This window comes from Gymnoscopelus braueri, assembly GCF_963280865.1.
Source record: "Gymnoscopelus braueri genome assembly, chromosome: 2".
NCBI classification, from domain to species: domain Eukaryota; kingdom Metazoa; phylum Chordata; class Actinopteri; order Myctophiformes; family Myctophidae; genus Gymnoscopelus; species Gymnoscopelus braueri.
In genome coordinates, this window is record NC_137604.1 from 42,911,244 (window position 1) to 42,935,243 (window position 24,000).

The 24,000-nt window shown below is 44.2% G+C and overlaps 1 protein-coding gene across 1 annotated transcript in view; it reads left to right on the top strand.

The window, feature by feature from the left end:
- inpp4b (inositol polyphosphate-4-phosphatase type II B) overlaps nt 1-24,000 on the top strand; it is a 234,877-nt gene that overhangs the window by 138,767 nt on the left and 72,110 nt on the right. The window contains 2 exon segments of the mRNA XM_080456329.1: nt 11,781-11,911; nt 21,295-21,399. Coding sequence (XP_080312455.1) covers nt 11,781-11,911; nt 21,295-21,399 — 236 coding nt within the window.

Consider the following 24,000-nt stretch of genomic DNA (forward strand, 5'->3'; position numbering starts at 1 on the left):
GCACAAAACCAACTGACGTAGCTTTCGGGTAAGAACAAAAATCTGCCGGTTCAATATACTGCATGGTAATACTGAGAGGGACCACTGTCCACTCTCAGAGTTAAATTATCGCCTGACTTTACTGTGCAGTGGCATACTGCTATACAATGTACAGTACTTGACTACTTTAAATTCATTGGTAAATGGATCTTGAAGACCTGATAAGCTGTACCGTGACCGGAAACCTGGTCTCATGCCAGAGCTGCCTGAATTAGTTTGTATAAACTAGAAATATGTCAATATTTGAATAAAAAATAAATTTCCTCCTAAATGTGGACCATGTCAAGTCATCCGTCATCACACCAGTATTTTTGGCATAAACATTACTGTATGTGGTTGTTTAACTCCACAACCACTAGGGGGGCTTTATCACACACAATGTTTATTTTCACCTAATTAACATTGTTTTCATATTTTAATTGTTATTTATCCAAAATCTTTCACAGCCTTGTGGTTTAGTTGTCTCTGTATTAGTGATGCGCGGGTCAGGTTTTTATCCATAATCCGCCCGCCACGGAGCCTAACCCGCCCCAACCCGTCCCTCAAAACAATATATAAATCAACGACCCGGTCTGTCCCGCAACCTGTAAAAACTAAAAGTAGCCTTTTCAACACACTAGCAACGTCAAGTCCGTCCATTCATTCATTCATTCAATAGAGAGGCGGGGGGGGGGGGGGGAGAGAGAGAGGGAGAGGGGGGGGGAGAGGTAGAGAGAGAGAGAGAGAGAGAGAGAGAGAGAGAGAGAGAGAGAGAGAGAGAGTGTGTTATGGGCCGTTTTAGATTGTCATTAGAGGCAGCTGTGCACAATTGATCATAAGCAACACATTGAACACAAGGATGAGAGAGACGGGAGAGTAGGAGATAGGGGGAGAGAGAGACAAAACATTATTATTTTTTTACCAGAAAGCTTTTTCAGAAGGCTTTTTCTTTTCTTTTTTTTGCGTGTGTGACCGCTCCGCCTGCCCCGCGATAATTGCGTCTGAAATCTTAACCAGTCGGCCCGCCCCGTGGTTAAACCTGCGGGACCTGCGGGCAACGGGTCGGCCCGCGCATCACTCTGTATAGTTTCAGACCTAAGCTTTTCACCAAGCCCTTTAAAATGAAAGTGAATCTTACTTGATATAGAATATAAAGCCAACTATCCCCTCCCTTTGAAGTTTATAGAGATTTCACTCAAAATTGGACTGAGATGGTTCACCCCATCAGGGACCTAAAGCCTGGCATATCGACATCACTACCATTTGGTGCATGTCAGCATTACTTCGCTAATGGTATGAACGCCTTGTACATCCAATATTAGAACCAAGCACTTCTACAACTAATCAATGTGATGAATCCAGTCTGAGAACTGATGAGAGTCGCTTTAAAAAACAGAACGAGCATATAGCACTGCTAGAGCAGCACTGTATTGTAAGAGGTATTTAGTATTTTAATCATATTTACTTTTACATTTTTGGTTATTGAGGTCTAAAGGTATATACAGAATGATTTTAGTGTACACAGTTATACCTGCCCCCATCCCTATAATAGCTATAGTTTCTACAGTATTCTAGCTGTTGTGTTGTACCGCTGAATTCCCAAATGTGGGACCGACCGACTTCAAACTCAGCGTGCATAGCCGAGGGCGTGATGTGCCAAGTGGGAAGTCGGTCGGATCAGTGGATCTCCAGATAATATTGATAAATCCCCAAAATCGCCATATGGAGTACACTAATGTCATCAATATGAAACCATAGACTGGCCTAGACTCCATCATTGGGCATACCTGACACAGAACTCCATATATGGGCATAAAAGGGACGCAGACAGACAGAGACAGGAATATCCATATGTGGGCATAAAAGGGACACAGACATTTACAACTTGCATCGTTTCCGACTTGCATCGTTCCCAGTCTGGTTAATGTGAGGTGTGAGTGGGATCGGAATGTCGTGTAAGTAAAGCTAATCGATATTTAAAAGACAATGGTATCTCCGCTGCGTTTGGGAGAAGCTGTTAGGAGCCCCGAGGGGAGACAGTGGCCTATGAAATCGCAGGAAAAAAAGGTCAACTTGATCTCAAGTCCGCTTGTGTGGTAGGTCGACCTAATGCCGTCACGCGAGTGTTCTTACACACCGGGAGTGTTGCAAAAAACTATATGAAAATTCAACTAATTTGGTGATGCTTCATGTCATTCATACAGGTTGATGATTTTATGTACAGTGAAAAATCTACCTTGTTTTGAAAAATAAATATGATGTTGCTTTATCGCTGCGTTATATTCGCATTCAGAGCTTACTCATCACATTAACAGCAGTTTAAATTCATGTAAATTAATCGCACAAAATAAACGCTCCCGGCGTGTACTGACCTTTACAGTTTGTCTTAAACCCTGAACTCCACCTTACTTCAATATTATTATAGTACAAAAAGTACATGAGCGTACAAAAGTAGTTTTCTCTCTGTCAGTGTGCAGACTGGTACAGTGGAATATATGGAACAACTCAGTTGTGTAGCTGCAGCTAAGCGGTCCAGTTCTCTGATGTAAATGGTTGTTTTAAAGCCAGGCCATCGCTTCAGGTAAGCTGAATAATTCAGGTCTGTTTAACACTTCAAAAGAGGCCCGGAAACACACACACACACACACACACAGACACACACACAGACACACACACAGACACACACACACACACACACACACACACACACACACACACACACACACACACACACACACACACACACACACACACACACACACACACACACACACACACACACACACATACTGTACATACACACACACATACACAGAAAGACAAACCCACCCACCCACCCACACCCACACACACACACACACACACACACACACACACACACACACACACACACACACACACACACAGAGAGAGACTCTACTATTGTATTGTTTGTTAGAGAGACAGACGCAGGCTTTGATACCAAGATCAGACTCTATGAATTCTTAATAATTATACAGTAACTCATTATAAATAATTAAATATAATTGCATCACACCGGTAGAAATGGAAAGTGCCCTCAGTTAAATCCAATGGCCGGAGCTCTGCAGTCAATACTGAGCATTTACGAGGACATGTTAACGCACTCACCCACGCACACGTGCATGCATGCATGCATAAACGCGCACACACACTCAGATATAGATACTGTTTGAAAGATGTTTAGTGCGCTCTCGTGGCGCAGCGGTAAAGTCCTTGCCCACCACTAGGGAGGTTGTGGGTTTGAATCCATCGTGGTGCGCGATCGTGGTCGGGCGTCTATGTGAACACAATTGGCCCATGTTCGGGGGAGGGAAGCCGGATGGGGAGAGTGATATTGGTCATTGCATGTACTCCTACGGTCACATCAGGGAGTGTTGCATGGGAGGAGTAGGACGAAAGCTCTACGACGTCCTCCCTGTGGGGGACGTAGAACCTTGTGTGTGTTGGGAGGAAGCAATTGGCATAACGACTAAAATGGGGAGATGAAGGGGGGGGAATAATTGGCTACTCTGAATTTAAAAAATATTAAAGTTGAAAGCTTTTTATTTTACTGTCCACATCAATACAAAAAAGGGGGCAAATCACTGGCTTGGCTGGGAGTTCCAACAAAGACAACTTATTATGTTTGTGGGTGGGGAAGCCACTAGCGCCTACAGGTTGGTCAGGACGCTCAGGACATTCCCCTGTGTCAGGGGCCGTTCACACCACGCACGCACGCACGCACGCACGCACGCACGCACGCACGCACGCACGCACGCACGCACGCACGCACGCACGCACGCACGCACGCACGCACGCACGCACGCACGCACGCACGCACGCACGCACGCACGCACGCACGCACGCACGCACGCACGCACGCACACACGCATGCACACACGCACACACTCCATCAATTGACCAGACAGTGTGTATTGTCAGTCCAGCTGTCTACCAGCTGAGTAAGACCATTGTGCTGGAACATTCTGACCGTGCTTCCCACATGGCCTCATTCATCCTGAAAAGTAATTATTTCTCTCCTCTTATCTCTGCTAAACAATCACCTCTAACCCTCGTTTCTTCTCTGGACACTCGCTATGTTAATAAAAGACCAGCTTGAGTGCAATTCACTTGATTTCTCACTAACTAGGATTTCAACTTTGGGATTTGATAGGCGTTCTGCAGAGCCGTGGTTCTCGGCCAGTTTCACACTGGGACCCAGATTTTGTGTCGACCTTGACGGCAGGATGGAAATACATTAGAAAATACGGTATTCTGTTCTAAAAGCTCCTTATCTGCCACCCTGCCAGAACATTCCATGACCCACTTTTGGGTCCCGACCCGCTACTAGGGTCTACCCAGTGGAGTGTTTCCTTACTGACATGCCTACTGTAGCCACAGCTGGGTGCTTTTAAGCACCTCGTCTATAATCTGCTTTAAATGTAGCCACCGTTTCTTACACCATGCACCCCGCACCCAACCCAACACACACACACACACACACACACACACACACACACACACACACACACACACACACACACACACACACACACACACACACACACACACACACACACACACACTGCCTTGTAGCCACTGCTGTGAGCCTAATGCCTTGGCTAGCTGCACATTTTATCAGCTAGTGCAGTAGAAGTTGTTCGGGAGTGGGTGGTTGGCTTAGTTTTGCGTTTTCCACAGTATGCTGTTTCCTCGCTGTTACATTCCAAGTGTAAGACAGAATACAATTCTTCAGTTTCGGCTCCTCGACAAGGAAACATTCCCCAAAAAAGCAATAATAACAATAGCAGCAAAGATAGTACAAACATTACTACTGTGTCGAGGGGCAGAGGTGTTGGAACCCGTCCTCACCAATTGGTGTCAATCGACAGGAAGTCCAGGCTGGGGTTGGTCCCTGAGCGTGGTGTAGAGTCTGCAGAGGACTATTATATGATGTTGAATGCTGAACTACGAACAGCATCCTCACATAAGAGTTCCAGTTCTCCAGGGAAGCAGAGGGCAGAGTGGAGTGTTCTGGCTATGCATTGCCCATGGGTCTGTTTAGCTAGTAAGCAAATGTGTGACGGTCCAGGGTGGATGCTACAAATAAGGTCCTTAACATGCTTTTCAAAGCATTTCACTATGCAAGTGAAGGCAACAGGATGCCAATCCTTTAAGCGTGTTACCTTGCTTTTTTTTTTGTCACCGGAAAAATGGTGGATGACTTTGACAGAACAGGGAAAGAGAGAAATTAGATACGTCCGTGAACACACAGCCAGCTGTGCTGCACCTGCTCTGATCACATGCCTGGCCACTTTGCGGCTGTTGACACGTTTGAGCGACTTGGGCAAGTCGGCCTCGCCGACGATGGCCTCGCCGGTGATGAAAGTGTTTGTTGTGTCCGCAGTGGTGGGGGCTTCCTCCAGGAGGTCGAAACTGGTGTAAATACTATTCAGCTTGTCTGGGAGGGAGGCAGCGATGTTAGCTGCGCAGCTGGGTCTCCAAGGGTGGCAGTGGCTCAGGAGATTGAGCAGCCGCTTGGAAATCAGAAGGTTCCCGGTTTGTTCGTGTCGAAGTGTCATTGAGCAAGATACTAAGCTCCTAACTGCTCCCACTGAGCAGGTTGGTGCCTTGCACCGTTTCCCCAGCTGTCAGTGTGTGAATGTAAGAGCTTTGGATAATGCGCTATAGAAATATAGAATTTCTTCTCCCCTTTAAAGTCCAATATTGTGTGTAGTCCCTGCACCACATACTACATGGGTCATTACCACTTACCTGTGTCTCGATATTCTCGCTGTATTCCCATTTGGCTGCCGTGATCACTCTCTGGAAATTGTAACAGGCTTTTCCCCCGCCCTTATGATGATGGCCACCTTCCCTTCTGTGTACACAGAGGTAGCTCGTTTGTCATCGTTTTCTCATTTGTAGATGTTTGTGGCTCCCAGTGCACGTGTTAAAGATACCGGATGCATGCATTAATTATGTGTCGGCGTGTGATGGCATCAATTACGCAACATTCATTAAAATTCATTTGGAGGGTCATTCATTGAGAAAATCCATGTTCCTGCTCTTTCCTCCTACACTGAATACCAGCAGTGTCTCTGATCCATTTAGTTGACACCATAACGTTTATAGTGATGATTGCCAACAAGTTCTGACATGCAGTCTCCTGCTTGCAATTAGAGCATTTTAATAAGAAAAATCACAATGTTTCGGTCAAGTTACCTTCTTCAGGTGTTCTGTCATTCGTGTTTTCGTTTGAGGGTTGTGTGGCGACAGATTTTGCTCATTAGGATCGGAGTTGTCTTTTGTGCATGCAAAACGGGAGCCGTGCTGTGTGTTCTTGAAGGAGTCGGTTTGTTTGTCAGTTCTCTCACATGGGTTAAATTGACCCCCGGCACAAAGCTGTGGGTGATTAAATTGAACAGCCACTATAATGCACCGTGAAATAAAGGAGCCCACATGACAGGGTTTCACTCTTTGGAAAAATGTATTCTGTTACCCTAGCAATCAGTTTTAGCACCCCATCTGTCTCTCTCTCTCTCTCTCTCTCTCTCTCTCTCTCTCTCTCTCTCTCTCTCTCTCTCTCTCTCTCTCTCTCTCTCTCTCTCTCTCTCTCTCTCTCTCTCTCTCTCTGCTTCTTCTTCTTTCTTCTCTTAATTTCTCCCACCTTTGTTTTTTAGCTTTTGTGGTGACCTTTTCAGGGTTTCCTTTCTTTCATGCTGGATGTGTTCTTCCAGTTTAACTCACATAGGGCCCTATCTTCCACCAGCGACATGGTTTACTATCTTCCACACGTGTAACTGCTTTGCGCCCCACGTTGTCTAGATACCACATCAGCATGCACCGATTTTGCGCTTGGGGTTGTGTGTTGGTCTTAAAACGAGGCGTGGTCTGGCGCCCCACAGACTTTGGCGCTTCAAGTTAAGACTAGCTCCAAGCTAGTCTTATCGCATGGCGCAGTGAGTCGCAGGTGTTTTGTCAGTATCTACACAGCGCATGTAGATGTAGTTAACGATCCATCATGCTTTTTAATAACTTGTTTACCAACAACCAAAATGAGAGTGAACTGAGTGTGATATGAGTTTATATGAGGAGATATTATAGCTACAGGCAGAAGAAAAGCAGCAGCACAACCTGTTTCATTCCATTCGATCTGAACACAACACTCACGTTCGACAATTGAGGTGGCATTTCAAGCACTTAGATTTTTCATTAATTCAGGAAATAAGACAAAGAATTGCGTAATTAACTGATAGCGCATAGTGCCAAGTCATAGTGCAGGACACACGATAGGGCCCCTACAGTATACAAACCTTTACTCTGACATGCCCATTCAGCACCATGGACAGCGTTTAGGGTCAGAAAGAAGAAGAGAGAATAAGGTTTTTTTATTCACTGTGGGACTTTTACTGAAAACGTTCTTTTTTCCCCTGTTCACCATAGATATGAGACCTGTTGCAGTTTAAATGTGTTTTCAACGGGTTACGGGAAACATTCAAACAAATTTGAATATTTCAAGGTAGTATGCCATACCCAACTGATGTCCCTAGGGAAGCCTCCCCATTCACCAATAACGCTTTCCCAAATACCAAGTATCATCTGCATACTTGTTAGAGGTTTAAAATAAAACATCTAACATCTAATAAAAGTGTATCCCATTCCCCAGAATGCATCACTTTCAATTTCACTAGTTTTTCCTGTATCCTCTATTAGTTCTCTCTTCTAATTGGATAAAATTGTTATCCCCACCGAAAATTGCATTTTATGTATGTATACTAAAGATCTGGAGAGATTACTGAACAAACTATAGCAATGATTACTATCAGAATATAGAGCTATGTTAACAAACAAATATCACTTACCCTACCTTTAAGCTCTGCTACATGGTCAGTCTAGGTGGTGATGCGTTGTGCATAACAGAAAAGTCAGTCCTTTGAAATGAAAATTATACACATTTATTATTCACAACCCAGCTCATTCACAGCATTTCATAATTAATCGGCCCATCCCTGTCCTGTTTTATTTTTTTAGTTATTTTTATCCATTCTCTGCCTCTCTTAGTCCCTTTCCCTCCATCATACATGTGTCTTATAAAGGCAAATTTATGCTGCCTTTACATATGAAAATAAATACATCCATTTCGAATGATGTGGCCTAACTGTCACTGCTCACACACTTTGACACGTTGGTATGGATGTTAAGCAATACATCCAATAGAGGGCAGTTTATAGTCGAACGTTTTCTGACAACAAACATGACAATGGTCAAGGAGGTCGGACAAAATGAGTACGGAGTTCGGCAGTGCAACATAGGTGTGAGGGCCGCATAGCAGCCCAAACCTCTAGTTAAAAAAAAGATTGGCCAAGGCCAAACTGACTTGCCACCCCCTGATTTAGAGCCTATGTCACACTCACAAACTCCCCTGCCACCTCTTTCTTGTACCATTGCTCATCCAGGCCACCCTTACATCAAACCTCTCCTACATTTCCACCTCAACTGAGACAGCTTCCCTGCAGACTCCTCCCACAGCCATCATCGGGCTGTCAGGCGGGGTTGGTTTGTGTACTTACTGTAGCCTACCGAACACCCTGGCCTCTGCGGCCTCGACAGAAAATAACAGGTTAGTCTGACGTACTGTATGTGACTTTGGCTTGCTACCGTGATACACAAATAACAGTGGTTGAGCAGGAGAGACAGCGGGGTATGGATTACTGTGAATGGCCGCAATCGACTAAAGAGCATTGTGTCTACCTAGGTCAGGGGCCTGCTGTTTGAACCAGGAAAATCAACAGAGCGTCACCTCCTTTTCCCCTGCCTCTCGTGCTCTTGATTGGTTAAAATAGCCCCAAGTCTTTAGAATGAGACCCACTCTGAGTTAAGTGGGTAAAGTGGGTGTGTAGGAAACAATATGCTTGATTGATACCGTGGCAGCGCACTCACACGTCGGCTGTGAAATACACCTCAGTGCGTCCATCTGCATGCCACGATCGAGGCGCCACTATCATTATCTCCTTCAGCTCTCGCACTCGCATTAGCATGCAACCATGAAAAACAATGTTTTTCCACAAGTCTCAATTGGGGCTTTTCTCTCTCCCCTGAACTGCTGTTAAGAGAGCTTTGTTCTTACTTTTCCTTTAAGAAGAGGTAAGAGTCTTAGATCCTAATCTTTACATTGCAGCCTTTGTAGCATGTTTCCTCTGAAGGAACGTGCATATTTATCTTTAGTCTTTGTTCAGATACGTGCATAATTAAGAGCGTGTACTGGCTACAGAGGCTCTAATGACATGCTGCAAGTGAAAACAGTGGGTTTCTATTCCCTAAAAAATACCCTGAAAGTGCATGTGAATGCCTGAAAAGCTCCCATTGCTGTTGGCATGAACTTGGCTTTGTGAAAAAGTCACCTGTCTATCTGTCCTTAGCCATGAGCATGTACAGTAGCTTAATTATAGCCACCTAGAGAGCACCTTGGCAAAGTCGCCCAGCATGCACTGCCACACAGCCTGAAGGTTTGCTACCCGCGGCGGACTGGTTTAGAACAAAAAAGGAGACGCAGATGAATAGTGAAAATGTGCTTTAATGTGCCATTTATCGAGTTCCACTCACTTGCACTGGAATAGGTATTCCACATACACACCTCAGGGTCAAGCATTGGTCCTTTGCAATCGTGTTTTCACAAAACCTGGTGTTGAGATGAGAGCTCAATCTGGACTCAGTCTGTGTTCATCAGAGCCACAAAATCCATTTGTCCATGTTTACAAACCTGAAGTGAGCACTGAGGAGAGGCCGTCACCCTTTAATGTTTTATCTTACAAACCGAACACAAAATAATGCATTCACACATTTAAAAATACGACAAAGCAGCTGCGGCTTTACTTCATGCAGCCTCTTGAATCTGTATAAGCTGTAATTATTTCACAATTAGGCATATTAGCATGAGAGCAATGCATACTGTATGTTTGTTATTCTGAATAGCGCATTGAATCTCCATGAAACCCTATTTTCTATAAGATCACCGCAATTTGCTTTGGATTGAATGCCAGAGGCGAAGTCTCTGAATGCTATCCACCAATCTGATGGTGGCCATTCACATGCTAATGATGGGTCTGGCCATTCAAACTGAATATCAGCAGTGGCCACCCGTACCACCCCTCAGCCCCCATTATCTTCTGTCGGAGCTGCTGGAGATTAGATGATCTTGTATCCATCCCTGTTTGTGTCCTCTGGCTATAGGCACAAGGCACATTGTGATAAGACAAGAGACAGCAGGCCGCTGATCACTTCAGACGAACATAGCGGGTGAGAAATAGATGTTCTTGTTAAGGAGTAATGCAGAGGATGGTGGACGAGTGAGGAATTCAATAGAACGCATTAGATAAGTGGAGGTTCAGGATTGTATTTGCGCTAATCTATCTGGGGCACACTTTGTGTGTGGGCCTGCTTGTGTATAAATTGTACAATCCTGAGTGTACAATTTATACACAAGCAGGCTAAAAGGGGCTGTAAGTGATTTATTATTATTATTATTGTTGTTGTTGTTAAAATAAGTGTTAAATAGCTCTATAGCATTGCTATAGAGTGCTTGTTCAGTAACAGGGATCTCCATATATCTCCAGTACTTAAAGTAAACAGAAAAAATTAATTCAGGTCGGGATACCAATCTTATCCAATTAGGAGAGAGAACTCATAGCAGGGGGATGGAACAAAACAGAAATTATCAGACAAAATTGGAACTGAAACACTATAAAATTGAAGCTGATAAATTACATCTGTGGGGTTCTCTCTCCTCATTCGATAAATTTGTTCTAAGCATATGGAAAAAAATCTTATAAAATAGCATTTAACCAAAACACATGACCCGCCCTAAAATCTTTATTTTAGTGTGTGTGTGTGTGTGTGTGTGTGTGTGTGTGTGTGTGTGTGTGTGTGTGTGTGTGTGTGTGTGTGTGTGTGTGTGTGTGTGTGTGTGTGTGTGTGTGTGTGTGTGTGTGTGTGAGCATGTGCATTTGTGTATTTATTTTTCCAGCGGATGGGCTTGTGTGGCATTTGTGCGTGTATGCGTGCCTGGGCTTGCAGGTGCTTCCACAGAAATACACCTGCCTGTGGACACGCCTGATCATTTCTGTGTTTTGTGCGCATGCATGCACACACACGCGTGTTTTGCCCCTGAGCTGTTAATTATCTGTTTATACTCTTCACTGTAGCATTCTGTCTCAAACTGATTTGAGGCCAGGAGAGCGCGGTTCATTTATCTTAGCAGCAGCCTCGCTAACAGTTTCAAACTGGCTACCAGCCAGCTCCAGACACTACCACGAGGGTTATTGAATAGCTTATCAATCTGAACTAGAGGATATTATATAGTATCTACTGTAGCTGAAACGGATGTTGCATTCAAGATATTGATTATGGACACTAATACAGAGTAATTGAATAGCCACAGTAGCTAATTTAAATCAGCATGTGGTGAGGGCCCTCTGCTGATATGGCTGCTGTTCAATACTCTATACAATATCTATTTTTTGGTATTATTATTCATGAATTTGATTGCTTTTGTCTGCTACTCCTCCCCTGCCGTTTTGGATTTCCCTTAAAAACCTATTTGTGAATCTGTGGATCTCATCAATGCTCTGGTTAATGTATGTGTTGTCCATTGGTTATGTACTTCAGCTCTATTTTTTTCTCTCCTTCAGTTTATTTTTTTCATTCAAATGATCTCTTCTAAATTTCCCCATCTCTTTCTCTCTCTCTCTCTCTCCACCCAGGATTGAGCAGCTGAGAGATTTGGGTGAGCTCTCCCCCCACTGGGATAACCTGAGGAAGGAGGTGATCTCGCGTTTCGGAGGAGTCATCAGCTCCTATCAGGAGACTCTGTCAGAGCTGGACAAGATTACTGGTATGAGTATGACTCCCTGTGAGTGTATGCGTGCGTGCGTGCGTGCGTGCGTGCGTGCGTGCGTGCGTGCGTGCGTGCGTGCGTGCGTGCGTGCGTGCGTGCGTGCGTGCGTGCGTGCGTGCGTGCGTGCGTGCGTGCGTGCGTGCGTGCGTGCGTGCGTGCGTTTGTGTCACTGTCTGTGTCTGCTGTCAGTAACAGAGCCGCTCTGTCACAAATAAACTTACCTGCTAGAAGAACCGTACCTGACATGAGAAGTTGAATAAAATAGATTACAATTTTGAATGCATTAGTCCTTGTGCGTCCCCCACGTATCCTGAGAGCCCGACCTATTGACTTCACTGACATGGAGCACAGACAGACGGGTACAATGGGTACAGAACACTGACAGTGGGTAGAATGAGTATAACGGGTATTGCATACTGGAGGAACATCGTTCCCGACAGGCATTGTTCCCGACTTGCATCGTTCATCTTAAGTTAATGTAAAAATGTTGACAGCGCTAATATTAATATGATAAAGCCAAAGCACATCAACCAGCTAATAAATTTGACTGTATCAAATAAGTACAAACTTAAGGCCCAGCGTGATAGTCTATGGGACAAGACCACTACGGTTTTACGCCGCACGTATCAGTGTTACACCAGTATTGCTAACCGAATTATCGAAATATGTGACTCAGCAGTTGCCGTTTAAATTTTCAAGATTAATGTGATCAAGTGCCCATAACATTTTAACGAACCTGCTCACCTGACAAACCATCTGGATGGGATTTCTTCTCCTGATGGTGGCTGATATTGCAAAACAGTGAGCACTGGAGTCATAAACTTTAGGATTATTAGAATGAGTCCCTCCCTGAGTATTTATTTATTAGGATAAACCCCTTGAGATGTACCATCTCATTTCCAAGGGGGTACCAACATAAATACATGTCACAATCACTACATGTATACAGAAAGACTGTTAAGTCAAAACTGGAGCTTTGACTCAGGAGTGGAGCTTCATTGCCAACCCTCTTCCTTATATGGTAAAAAAAACTACACCTCTACTCAAACACAAATAACAAACACAAAACAAACCAAACCAAACCAAAACATGTATACATACATACAGTACATCATCGTATATTAAAACTGGCTAATGGGAGGACTTGCCGGCCGGCTTGCCGGCGAGCCACGTCATCACGCTCATGTCGCTATGACTCAGCCATAACCATATAAGGAGTTCCCAATGCAGCTATGCCCAAATATGGAGTGTGATGTCTAACCTCAATGTCTCACCATCGCATCACGCGCAAACAAATCAGTGACTGATTATCAGTCAGCTCCATATGGGCACAATATACTGTATGGGCATGGGACAAGGAATGACAGATACAGTGATATACTGTATGGCCATATCAGTCGGATTGGCGGTGCAATGTAGGCGTGAGGGCTGCATAGCAGCCCGAACCTCTAGTAGACAAAAAACAACAAACCAGATACAGTCAGTGACCAATGAGAAACTTGAAAAGCATCACAGCCGTAGAATGGCAGAAAATCCATTAATAGTAATCCATTATTTTGAACATACTGTTCATGAGTTTAACGCAATGACAGCTTTGACGACAACAGGAGCATTCCACCTCAAAGTAAGAAGACAGAGCATGATTAAACATAGTTTGCAGTATTTTCTAAAATAGCCAAACCACCCAAAAATTACAGGGAGACCCCCAATTTTGAGGAAAAACACTGAAAAGTGGCTTAACATGCCCGCACTCATATGCATGTTGTACAAAAACACTCTCACATGTGTAGATTGCCGAAATGTTGTCGCATGTAGATATGTTTCCAATGCCCTTGCTTTCACCCCATTTCCCGAGGCATCGTTGTTGAGATTGGCTTGTTCATTGTTCTGTTTTGTCACAGCTGTATATGTAAATCATACTGGAAAAACCTTTTCTTCTTTTTCTGTCAAAACACATCACAGGTTGTCCTTGAATGCACACTGCAACATGTTTTTTCCCCCCTTTCTTTTTTTCTCATATAGCTCGGTTTTGGTACAGGAAAAAAAAGAAAAGAGCCTGGCTATAGGATTTTAGTAGCAGTGAACACTGCATTGTGTCTGCCTTTGTATAGATATGAGCTAATGTGTGGCCTTAAACCTGTAAATAATAGATACGTGGTACTGGAATGTGGTTGTAAGCAATAGAGAATGACATTGAGTGGAAGAGAGCCCCTGGGGAGGTTTCTTGTCGATGCTAAACCTCAGTTTGAGAAAGCTTCTCCTATCTCTTATCTGCCCCCATAGCAACAGTTTAATTGGGGGGGGGGGGGGTGCGCACGTGTTTGTGGTTGTGTTAGGTATGTCAAAATTAGCAATTTGCAGTTTAAGTAGAAACACAAAGCATATATCACTTTTCCGAAGTGATCTTACAACAGTGGTGTGTAATCCCTGTGAAATAATGGACAGGAGGAAACAACCTGACTTGATATGTATGCATTATTTTCGGATTTACACCCCAAAGTCAGTTCTGATGTTTAAAGTTGTACAATGCAGATTCACAAATAACGATTTTTAGCAACCTCTGCTGGTCACTACCGTCACTGCATACAATTTCCGTAGTCCTCGATTACCCAGAATTCCATTTGTTTTCACCGGAAGCCGGAAGCGTTTCAAAAAGTGATCTTTTAATTGTTTTATACTATCTGCGGATCGTTTCTCTTAGCCAGTGGAGCATTAGTTACCATGAGCTGTGCTTTCTTTTTCTGTTCTTTTTCGATCTTCCAATCCTACATTCTCTTAAAATCAGCGTGAGGTTCCTTTTTGTTATTAGCGCGGTAGTTCCTGGCCAAACAGGAAACCGTTGCGGTAGTTCCTGGCCAAAACCAGATGACGTCATTTTCCCGGGAAAGTCCCCCCCGACAGCGTTCAATACAAAATAAATAAAAGGCTTCCGGGGGTGAAATTCATGGAGTGGGTGTTGTGAAACTTTTGCCACTCACAAAAGATATACAATTTAAATTTAGTTTTGTTGAAAACGTTACCTAGTATTACTTTAAGTGAGACAATTATTTGAAGGTTCTGAACCTGTGTGTAATTCTTATTTTTTGTGTGCCTCTCCTAAAGTGCTCAGCTGCATGATGACCTCTAGTTACTGTGTTTGTTCACATGTAAACAAATTATTAGAAGCACTATTATCACATTGTGGAGATATGGAGATATCCTCAGTGTTCTCAGAGGAACTGAAAAGCGCATGTACACACACACACACACACACATGCTCGCTCTCTCTCTCTCTGTCTCTCTCTGTGTCTCCCTCTCTCTCACACACATGCACATGCACATGCACATGCACATGCACATGCACATGCACATGCACATGCACATGCACATGCACATGCACTTCAAATGACAGATGTTAGGTGTCTCTATCAAATTATCGCTCCGTATCCTCAACCCGACTCAATAAATTGCTGCTAATAGAATTACTATTAGGAATAAATGCACACGATATCTAATACCCTCATGGCCAGGGCAGAACACTATTTGCTCTCTCTCTCTCTCTCTCTCTCTCTCTCTCTCTCTCTCTGTCTGTCCCTGTCATGTCCCCCTCTCTCCCCCTCAACATCGATATATTTCAGCCTATGCGTCCCGCAGCTGCAGGAACCTGATGGCAAGTGATTGATTTTACTCTGATTTCCTCGGCTCCCGTAATGAGATATTTGTCACTGCTGCTTTCCCCTGTGACCGGCTGATGAGGGATGATGGCAGTGGCAGCAACAGCGGTGGCAAGGGCGAAGGCTCCCGCTCTCCCTTGGCTCGGCACCGGGGGAGGAGGAGGAAGTCAGGGAGAGGATGTTCCCAAGAGGAGGCTGGGGGTAGCAGGGGACAAGGCCTTGATGGTTCCCGACAAGCTCGTTCTTGTGGCCCAGATGCCTTGTGCAGCTGATAAAGCCAAATGCACCCCCCCCTGCTCCAATCCAGCCCCATGCATTAACTTTATGGGGCTGACAGGCGACAGGGCTAGCCGGGCAGGCCAGGCTGGTGGCGTGGATTAATTATTAATACCTGATGAGATTAAAAGAAAGGTGTGAGATAGGGGGAGAGTAGAGTGAGAGCGGGAATGCATTAGGGAGCGGTGGCTAATAGAGGACAGGACAGAAGAGATAGATGTAGAGAAGAGATAGATGAAGATAAATGGTAAGGAACTGTATCAAAGATATGAAATGGCAGCGAGAGGGTCCTCCTCATGCAGGTGGCGTGGGGGTAAATGTCCTGCCCACCACCGCAGAGACTAGGTGTTCAAATCCTCCACGGTGGCTGGGTATTAGACCAAACAAAATTGGCCGTGGGAGGGAAGCCGGGCGGGAGGGCAATATCTGTCACTGCATTATCACCTCCTACTGGTTGGTCATGCAGTTCAGAAGGGTATGGAGCTAGGAAGAATTGTGTGTAGCTCTGCATGTGTTACTGTTACATCCTCACTGTCAGGTGAAAAGAAGCAGCCTTGATAACATGTGTATCAAAGGAGACAAGTGGTTGTCTGTGCTCTCACCAGGACCAATTGTAGGAGTTAGCAGTGACGAGAGACTAGAATACACAGTGAATCAGGAATTGGCGACCAAAGTGGGGGGAAAAAGGATCAGTATAAAGCATTGTCAAATTCATGGCGGTAAGGAAGCTGTGATGTGATACATGCAGAGCAACAGCAGTGAGCGTCGCACGTAGCTAAACATTGAAGAAATGAACGTGCTTAAGAGAAGGACGGTCACGCCACCGAATTCTTTCAAGTCAAAGTGCAAATGAGGAAATGAAATCAGATAAAGTGATAATAAAAGGTGTGCTTGGAGATGAAGGAAGAGAAAAGACCCTAGGGTGTCAAGTGAGAGGCGTCAGAGCATGAATAAACATGAAGGAAGACAGAGAGAGAGAGATGGAGAGAGAGAGCACAGTGAAAGAATAAGAACAGCAAGAGGAGGAGGAGGAAGAGACAGCCTGTCCCTGGAGAGGTGGAGGCAGAATCCCCTGTCCGTGCTCAGGTCCAACAGCCGCTGTGTTTCCCGTTCTATCCATTTTTAATGAGACATGCTGACCCCGGCACACACACTCAGAGAAGCTCTAATAACTGTGTTCCATTCATGAATTAATCATTCTCTTCGGCTCCCATTGTTTGCTAGCCACCCCAAAATTAGCGGTGTAAATCCCGCTAAGTGCGGTTTGCGTTGAAAGGTGCGTCGCCAGCAGCATGTCTTCACAGCATACACAAAAAACTGCCAATCACTCCTCATACTACCAGTGGTGACTGCAGAGCCCACAGCAACTTGAGAGAGAGGTGGTGTCTGTCAAAAGCAATGTAGGTTGCTATATTGTGAATTTCTTCTGTGTCTGGCAGATCTCCATATTTCATCTTGTTATGATTTTTAGAATAAATTAATGCTGCAAAAGTAGCTAAATTTGCCGATACAAGCTTGTAGATCTGCCAATTTGGAAAATCTTTGCCTATGATGACCCAAAGGATGTCAGGTTTATAAATATTCAACCAATTGATTGTTTTAACAAGAGCTTGTGACTAAATAATAACTGCATTGGATCCATTAGAACACTACTAAAAAGTTATGGTTTTGGACATATAAACATATATAACATATATAATATATAAGGACGGTGTAAGGCTTTTTGCCTGACAGCAATAACGTAGTGACGGGAGGCGGAACATGTGTGCTCATATGAGGCTGTGTACTTATGAATCTGCTGTGGAAAATATATCAGAACAAAAAAAAAACAGGCAGAGGACAGTGCTGTGAGATCAATCTCCGTCAAATTATTACTGCTGACATCGAAAAGTCACTGGTAATTGTAACCGTCCAGGTGTGCGGAGCCTGGTACAATGATTAAGGCCCCAGTTGCTCATATTTTGCTCATATTTTGCTCATATGCTTTTTCTGTCTCCGCTGTAGTCTTCCTCCCTGCCTTTCTGCTGTCACATATATATATTTTTTTGTTTTTAAATTTAGAGTAGCCAATTATTTTTTACCCCTTTTTCTCCCCAATTTAGTCGTTATGCCAATTGATTCCTCCCCACACACATTTCTGTGTTGTCACTGCTGTCGTATCCTACTGACTCACCTGCCAGTGAGGAGCCCCCACCAGGAGGACTGACAGGTGCCGCCCCAGCCTGTAGGAATACGTGCAATCACCCTCCCCGTCCGGCTTCCCTCCCCCGAACACGGGCCAATTGTGTTCGTGTAGACGCTTGACAAAGCCGGTTGCACCACGGTGGATTCGAACCCACAACCTCCGTGGTGGTGGGCAGGGACTTAACCACTGCGCCACCCGAGCGCCCTTGCTATCACATAATAATATGAATCAGTGCAGTGCACACAATTACTGTGGACATGGAGATTACAAATTTCAACTGGTTCTCCAGCTCTCACTTGCCTATAAAACCAGCCACGCTGTACAGTACCTTCCTGTTGTTTGATTAAAACAAGTACCCCGCTGTGCCACTGGGGCACCATCGAACACCGTGAAGGTTGCTAGCCACTGGCGGTCTGGCCGTGGCTGGCTGTCGTTGTGGTAGTCTTGTTTGGTTTTCTCAGCTTGTCCTCGGGCGTCCTTGTCCAGTGAGGTGGTTGGTCAAATGTTTTACTGTAGCACATCGGTTGTTATTCCTCTGAAAGAATCAGTTAATGGGAGAACAAGCAAATGATGCTGAAAAAGAGAACAAGAAGAGAATCTTCCCAGAGCTGTCCCTCCCTTGTCTCCCACACCCTCCTACATTTAAGCTTCCCTACGTCTATTTCAATATAGCAGCAGTACAAACATACTTGTCTGCTCACTCAATTTTTCGTTTTGAACAAAACGACCCCAGAGAACTGAGATGAAGAGATAGTAACCCTGTCTGCTTTTAGACAGCTGTTGGCCAATACCACTGGCGTCAAGCAACATACCACCTGGACAAACAGATGGGGATTTCATATGGCTAATTCGTCTAACCCACAGCGGTCAGTAAGCTCGATTAGCCCAGGTCCCCAGAGCACTGCAGCCCACGGCGAACTCCCGCTGAGTTTAGCCCACCTGACTTTATGAATGGCTCCACCTTGCGCAGAAAGACTCCGTCTTCTCAGACTAGTTCAATGTTAGCCATGCTATCAATGTTGGGGGCAATGAGGCAACAATGGCACAGTCTTTATTTAGCTTTAGGGGTTAAGGTTAGGGGTTATGTTTTTCTTTTTCTTTTTTTGTGAATGGTTGCTTACATGAAAGTAAAACTCACAAGTGAATATCATTGAAGTGATTAGACATTGATCTTAACCTGCAAGAGTTTAAATGAAACAATCAGCTGTGTTTTTATTATTGTATCTAGTATTGTCTCGTCTTATCTCTTATTTGTTGAAGGTCATCCCAATGTGCAGAAGTGATCAAGGAACAGATGTCCTTCATTGAGGAACATGTGGCTTCATTAAGTCTGGAAGATGCATCTAAATGTTATATTGGTGGAAACAGTGCATTTGTTTTCCTTGGCAGCACAAATGCATTGTGTTGGCACACTGCACTTGTTGGATTTAATGTCTTTTCATTTGAACTAATAGTTGTGGGGATGAAGGTATCATAAAGGGGCACAATTACACAGAATTAATGCACCTTGCAATTTTATGTCCATACGTGGGCTGGCATAATGCTTCAGACGCTGACGTTTAAAGGGGTCTTTAAAAAAGACTACCCAAAATTGTGGTATTAAAAAGTTTCAGACAGATTTTTCCTTCTTATCTATATACCTTTTTCGACCACCTACTGTTTACTCAAATTACCTCTTTGCAAACATGAGTCGTATTTTTTTCCTTTTTTGTTTGTTGTTTATTGTTCTTAAAAGCTTAACCCCATTTCAGAGAGACTCATGAGTCTCATTTACATATTTGAAATTTGCGCCGCTAACATGGGGTGTCAATGTGTGGTTTTGAGATTTACGGTAAGCCGCAAACAGACTCCATTTCGTTTAAAGGGGAAAGTTTTTAATTGGAAGTGTGTGTGTGTGTGTGTGTGTGTGTGTGTGTGTGTGTGTGTGTGTGTGTGTGTGTAAAATCCTATGCTCAGAGGATTATGCTGCACATTACTGGATAGTTTGGATGGCTGATTGGATACACTCTTTTTCATACAGCATGTGTATTGAAGTGTGTGATATGAGTGAACATGTTAGATATACGTACATACCTCTACCACATTAGCTCATAACCCTATTTCAAGCCTTACAGCCTCCTTTGAAGCTGCTGTCTGCAGCATGGATATGCTAAATAGGATGATGAGGGGGGCATTTCAGATTCGTATATAAAATCTGTGTATAAACAAAAATATTTTTCATCATGTTACATCATGTACCTTATTGGGAAACATTTAAAAACATCTAAGTCAGGTCGGTCTATAGTCTCCCTATGCTGTATTACCTTCCCTCAAAGATTGCACTCCTACTCCCTTATTTCGGATTTACCGTGTATGATTTTTTACCTGAGGTGGATTTGTGAAATATGTGTTTTTTTTACATTTCTTGGTTGTACAAACCGGTCTATTGATCTGAACCTGCAACATTGTGTTGTTGAGAACCTGCATGTTCTCAACATTTATAGTACTGTATATACCTGATACTACACACACTATCTGTATGTATCTTGATTATGTAACCTGTTTCTATTCTGTGTTCTTTCTTTTTCTTATCTTCCCTGCACTGACTCTTCCTCAAATCTCTCTCTTCTCACGGAAACTACAAAATGATGGAGCGTGCACGAAAAAAAACATTTCACCCACCCATGACCTGTAAACCTGTGTTGTGACAATAAAGCTAATTCTGATTCTGAAGTGTTCTGCCAAACTTCACCATAATAACTCATCACTGATTGCATGCCCCGGCAGTGTCTAGCTTTGAATGGCTGCTTGCATAACACATCTTGTTCACATTGATTTTATTTCCCATTATGTATTACCTTTCCTTACATAATTGTTTATCAAATAACTCTACAGACATTCAATGGCAGCAAGAGTGTTTTTCTTCATTGGAAAATCTAAGAGAAGATTGGAACATCAGGCCAATTTACTAAACTTGCTGTCGGCTAAACTGTCTTTACATCTCACTGTCTGTGCGCTTGCTCTCTCCATATATCTATATCCCTCTTTCCACAATTAGCACACAAACAAAGACAATAAACAGTAAAAAGCCTTGAAAAACACAGCCACTGTATGGAAAGACCACAGTGTTGCTAGACCAGATGGTAATGGTGTTACATATCACCAGAAGCTATCATCACAGCAACGTCTTTGTTTCTGGAAGCTTTGTATACTCGATTACCGATGCAATGTATGTTTTACAGCACAGTGACACATTTTCTTTCTGTTTTGTGTTTCCATTTACTCAGGTCCTTCATTCAAAGCAAGTTGTTGTAAAACCCAGAAGTCCCTGCAATTCATTCCGATCAACCTGCACACCCAGCGGATGAGAGTGACGTGCCCCAGAAAAACAGGTATCATATTGCGATGTTGATTTGACAACCCTTTAACCTTATCCAGAGCAGATACAGTAGGGCATCAGTGTCTTGTTCAGGGATGTGTGGGTGTTGATGGACACATGGCCCGAAGCAAGGATCAAATGTGGGATACAGAATTTAATTTACTTGTCTCACCCCCACAGGTAATCACCACTATGCCTTTTTCAGACCCACACACACAGGATCCACTTGAAAAGAGCAAAAGATGTCTCCCTGACGTGTGATTTGGGACGAGACCGGAGCTTTGGGCAAACCACGCCCCCCGGAGAGCCGCTGGAATCCAAACCGTGCCCCCGACCGTCTCCATTGGTTGGCTGTTTCCTGTTGCTGTCATATATCAACTTGCTCGTTCTTTTTTTTAAACTGTGGTGGTGCGTTCTCTCTATCGATATGAAAGCAAGCTTGCTTTACCCAAAAGAAAGAAAGAGAGAGAGAGAGAGAGAGAGAGAGAGAGAGAGAGAGAGAGAGAGAGAGAGAGAGAGAGAGAGAGAGAGAGAGAGAGAGAGAGAGAGAGAGAGAGAGAGAGAGAGAGGAAAGAAAGCAATTATTAACTTATATAACAGCGTATTTTCACAACAACAGTTGACAAACGGATGCACAAGACCGCCGTCTCCATCTATTTATAAACTCTTTGGATATAGCCAGCAGAGAAGTAATTATAAACCCGTATTTTGACAGCAACAGGAAACAGCCAACCAATGGAGACGGTCGGGGGTGCGGTTTGGATTCCAGCGGCTCTCCGGGGGAGTTGTTTGCCCAAAGCTCCGGTCTCGTCCCAAATCACGCCTCCCTGACCTACATCAGTAGGCCTATAGTTCAATAACCACATACGTATAGGCTTTAAGGAAGATGACAGTTTATATTTCAGGAATGAGCAGCTAATATGACATTCATTCACATGATGGACATTTCCAAAAGCCGAATTGTCCATAGTGTTCTCACCTCATCAAGCAGGGGTCATCACCAGGGCCGAAAGGTTTGAATGATCTTGGGGAGAGAAAGATAGACAGTACTCTAATTAAGCCGCGTTCATTTGCCCGAAGAGGAAGGACAGGCCTTTTCCTTTTCTACCGCTCTGCTCCCCACTGTAACTGTCTGAGCGCAGTCTGCAAGCCTTTCACATCCTTATCTCTGTCAGGATGCATTATATCTGCTAACTGTTAACTGCACTAGCTGTGAGCGGGATCCATTTCAAGTGTTGGCTGGGTGATTGATGGAACGTTGAAGGCAGACAAGCCTTGACATGGATCTCCACTGCTGAAGACATCAGAGATGACAGTTGAAATAAGTAGATCAAGTCATCTTTTTTGCTGTGACCACTGCCTGACTCCCCTGAAGAGGTACACTGTAGAATAAAAGGAAGGAGAAGGAAGAGAAAAACGAGACATTGCAAGTGAGAAAAAGTGGCAATAGAAACATTATTTTTGTTGAACCATGACTTGGAGGTGTAATTGTAGTTATGATTTGTTTGGGTCCAATAAAGGTTCACTGTGACATTAACATATTTTGTAAAAGATTGCCAAGTTGCCAAGTACACTTTTCCCCTGTTGGTGCACATAATTAATTTCTCAAAAATCGAAACTTATAATTATGGGAGCTCCCCAATTATCTACATCAGCGATTCTCAACCTTTTTAATTTCAAGGACCCCTAGTTTGATATGTATTAGGCCACGGACCCCCATTTTTAATCACTACACTAAAAGTTAACTCAAAGAGTGTGCCAATATACATTTGTTCACTTTCTTGGAATGCCTTGTACGGGATGAGGACATTGTGGAAATCTGAGATGGGAGATGACCTCAGGAGACAGCTGTTCATGGCTACAGTGGAATCAGTACTGCTGTACGGAGCGGAGACATCACAATACAGCAGGAAAAGGGCCCTGGATGGCATATATCACGCATATCACACATGATATCACATAGGAGGACCACATCAGAGACGTGGACCTCTACGGGGGCCTCCAGCGGGTCACGAACAAGGCCTGTGCTCTGTGTCAGGCACCCGGAAGTGATGGCGAGCCTACTGATACTGTGGGAACCAACCCAAGGCACAACTAGGTGGGGAAGTTGGCTGGGCACCACCACTAACGGACACACTGCAGCATGACAGCAGAGCCAGCAACACTGCATATCCCCAGACCCTGATGCTGCATAGGAAGGAGTGGAGAGCGGCGATCCAGGAGTTCCAAGTTGCCGTTGGTTAGTCCGCACCCTCGCATCGAACGACCTACAATACATCAATCTCAACAAAATGAATAACTCTGTATAAGAGTGTGTGATGAACCTGCACAACTGTGGCGTGCACAGTGGCTGCTGTGGCACTGTATTGCAGGACATTGAGAACAATCTAATCTGATGTCTGTGACATTTCCACAAATAGCCGTTTGTCCGAGGATGCCAGCCGTGCATTGGTGGAGTGAAGAGAGTGGACTCGCCTCTCCTCCTCCGGTGGCTGATTCTCATTCTGTGCACGCCAATACGCACGCCAATACGCTTTCTGGCCTCCCTCCTCACTTTAATTTCTTCTAATGTGCGCAGCTCTGAACTTTAGTATTGAATGCAGCAGTGACCTTC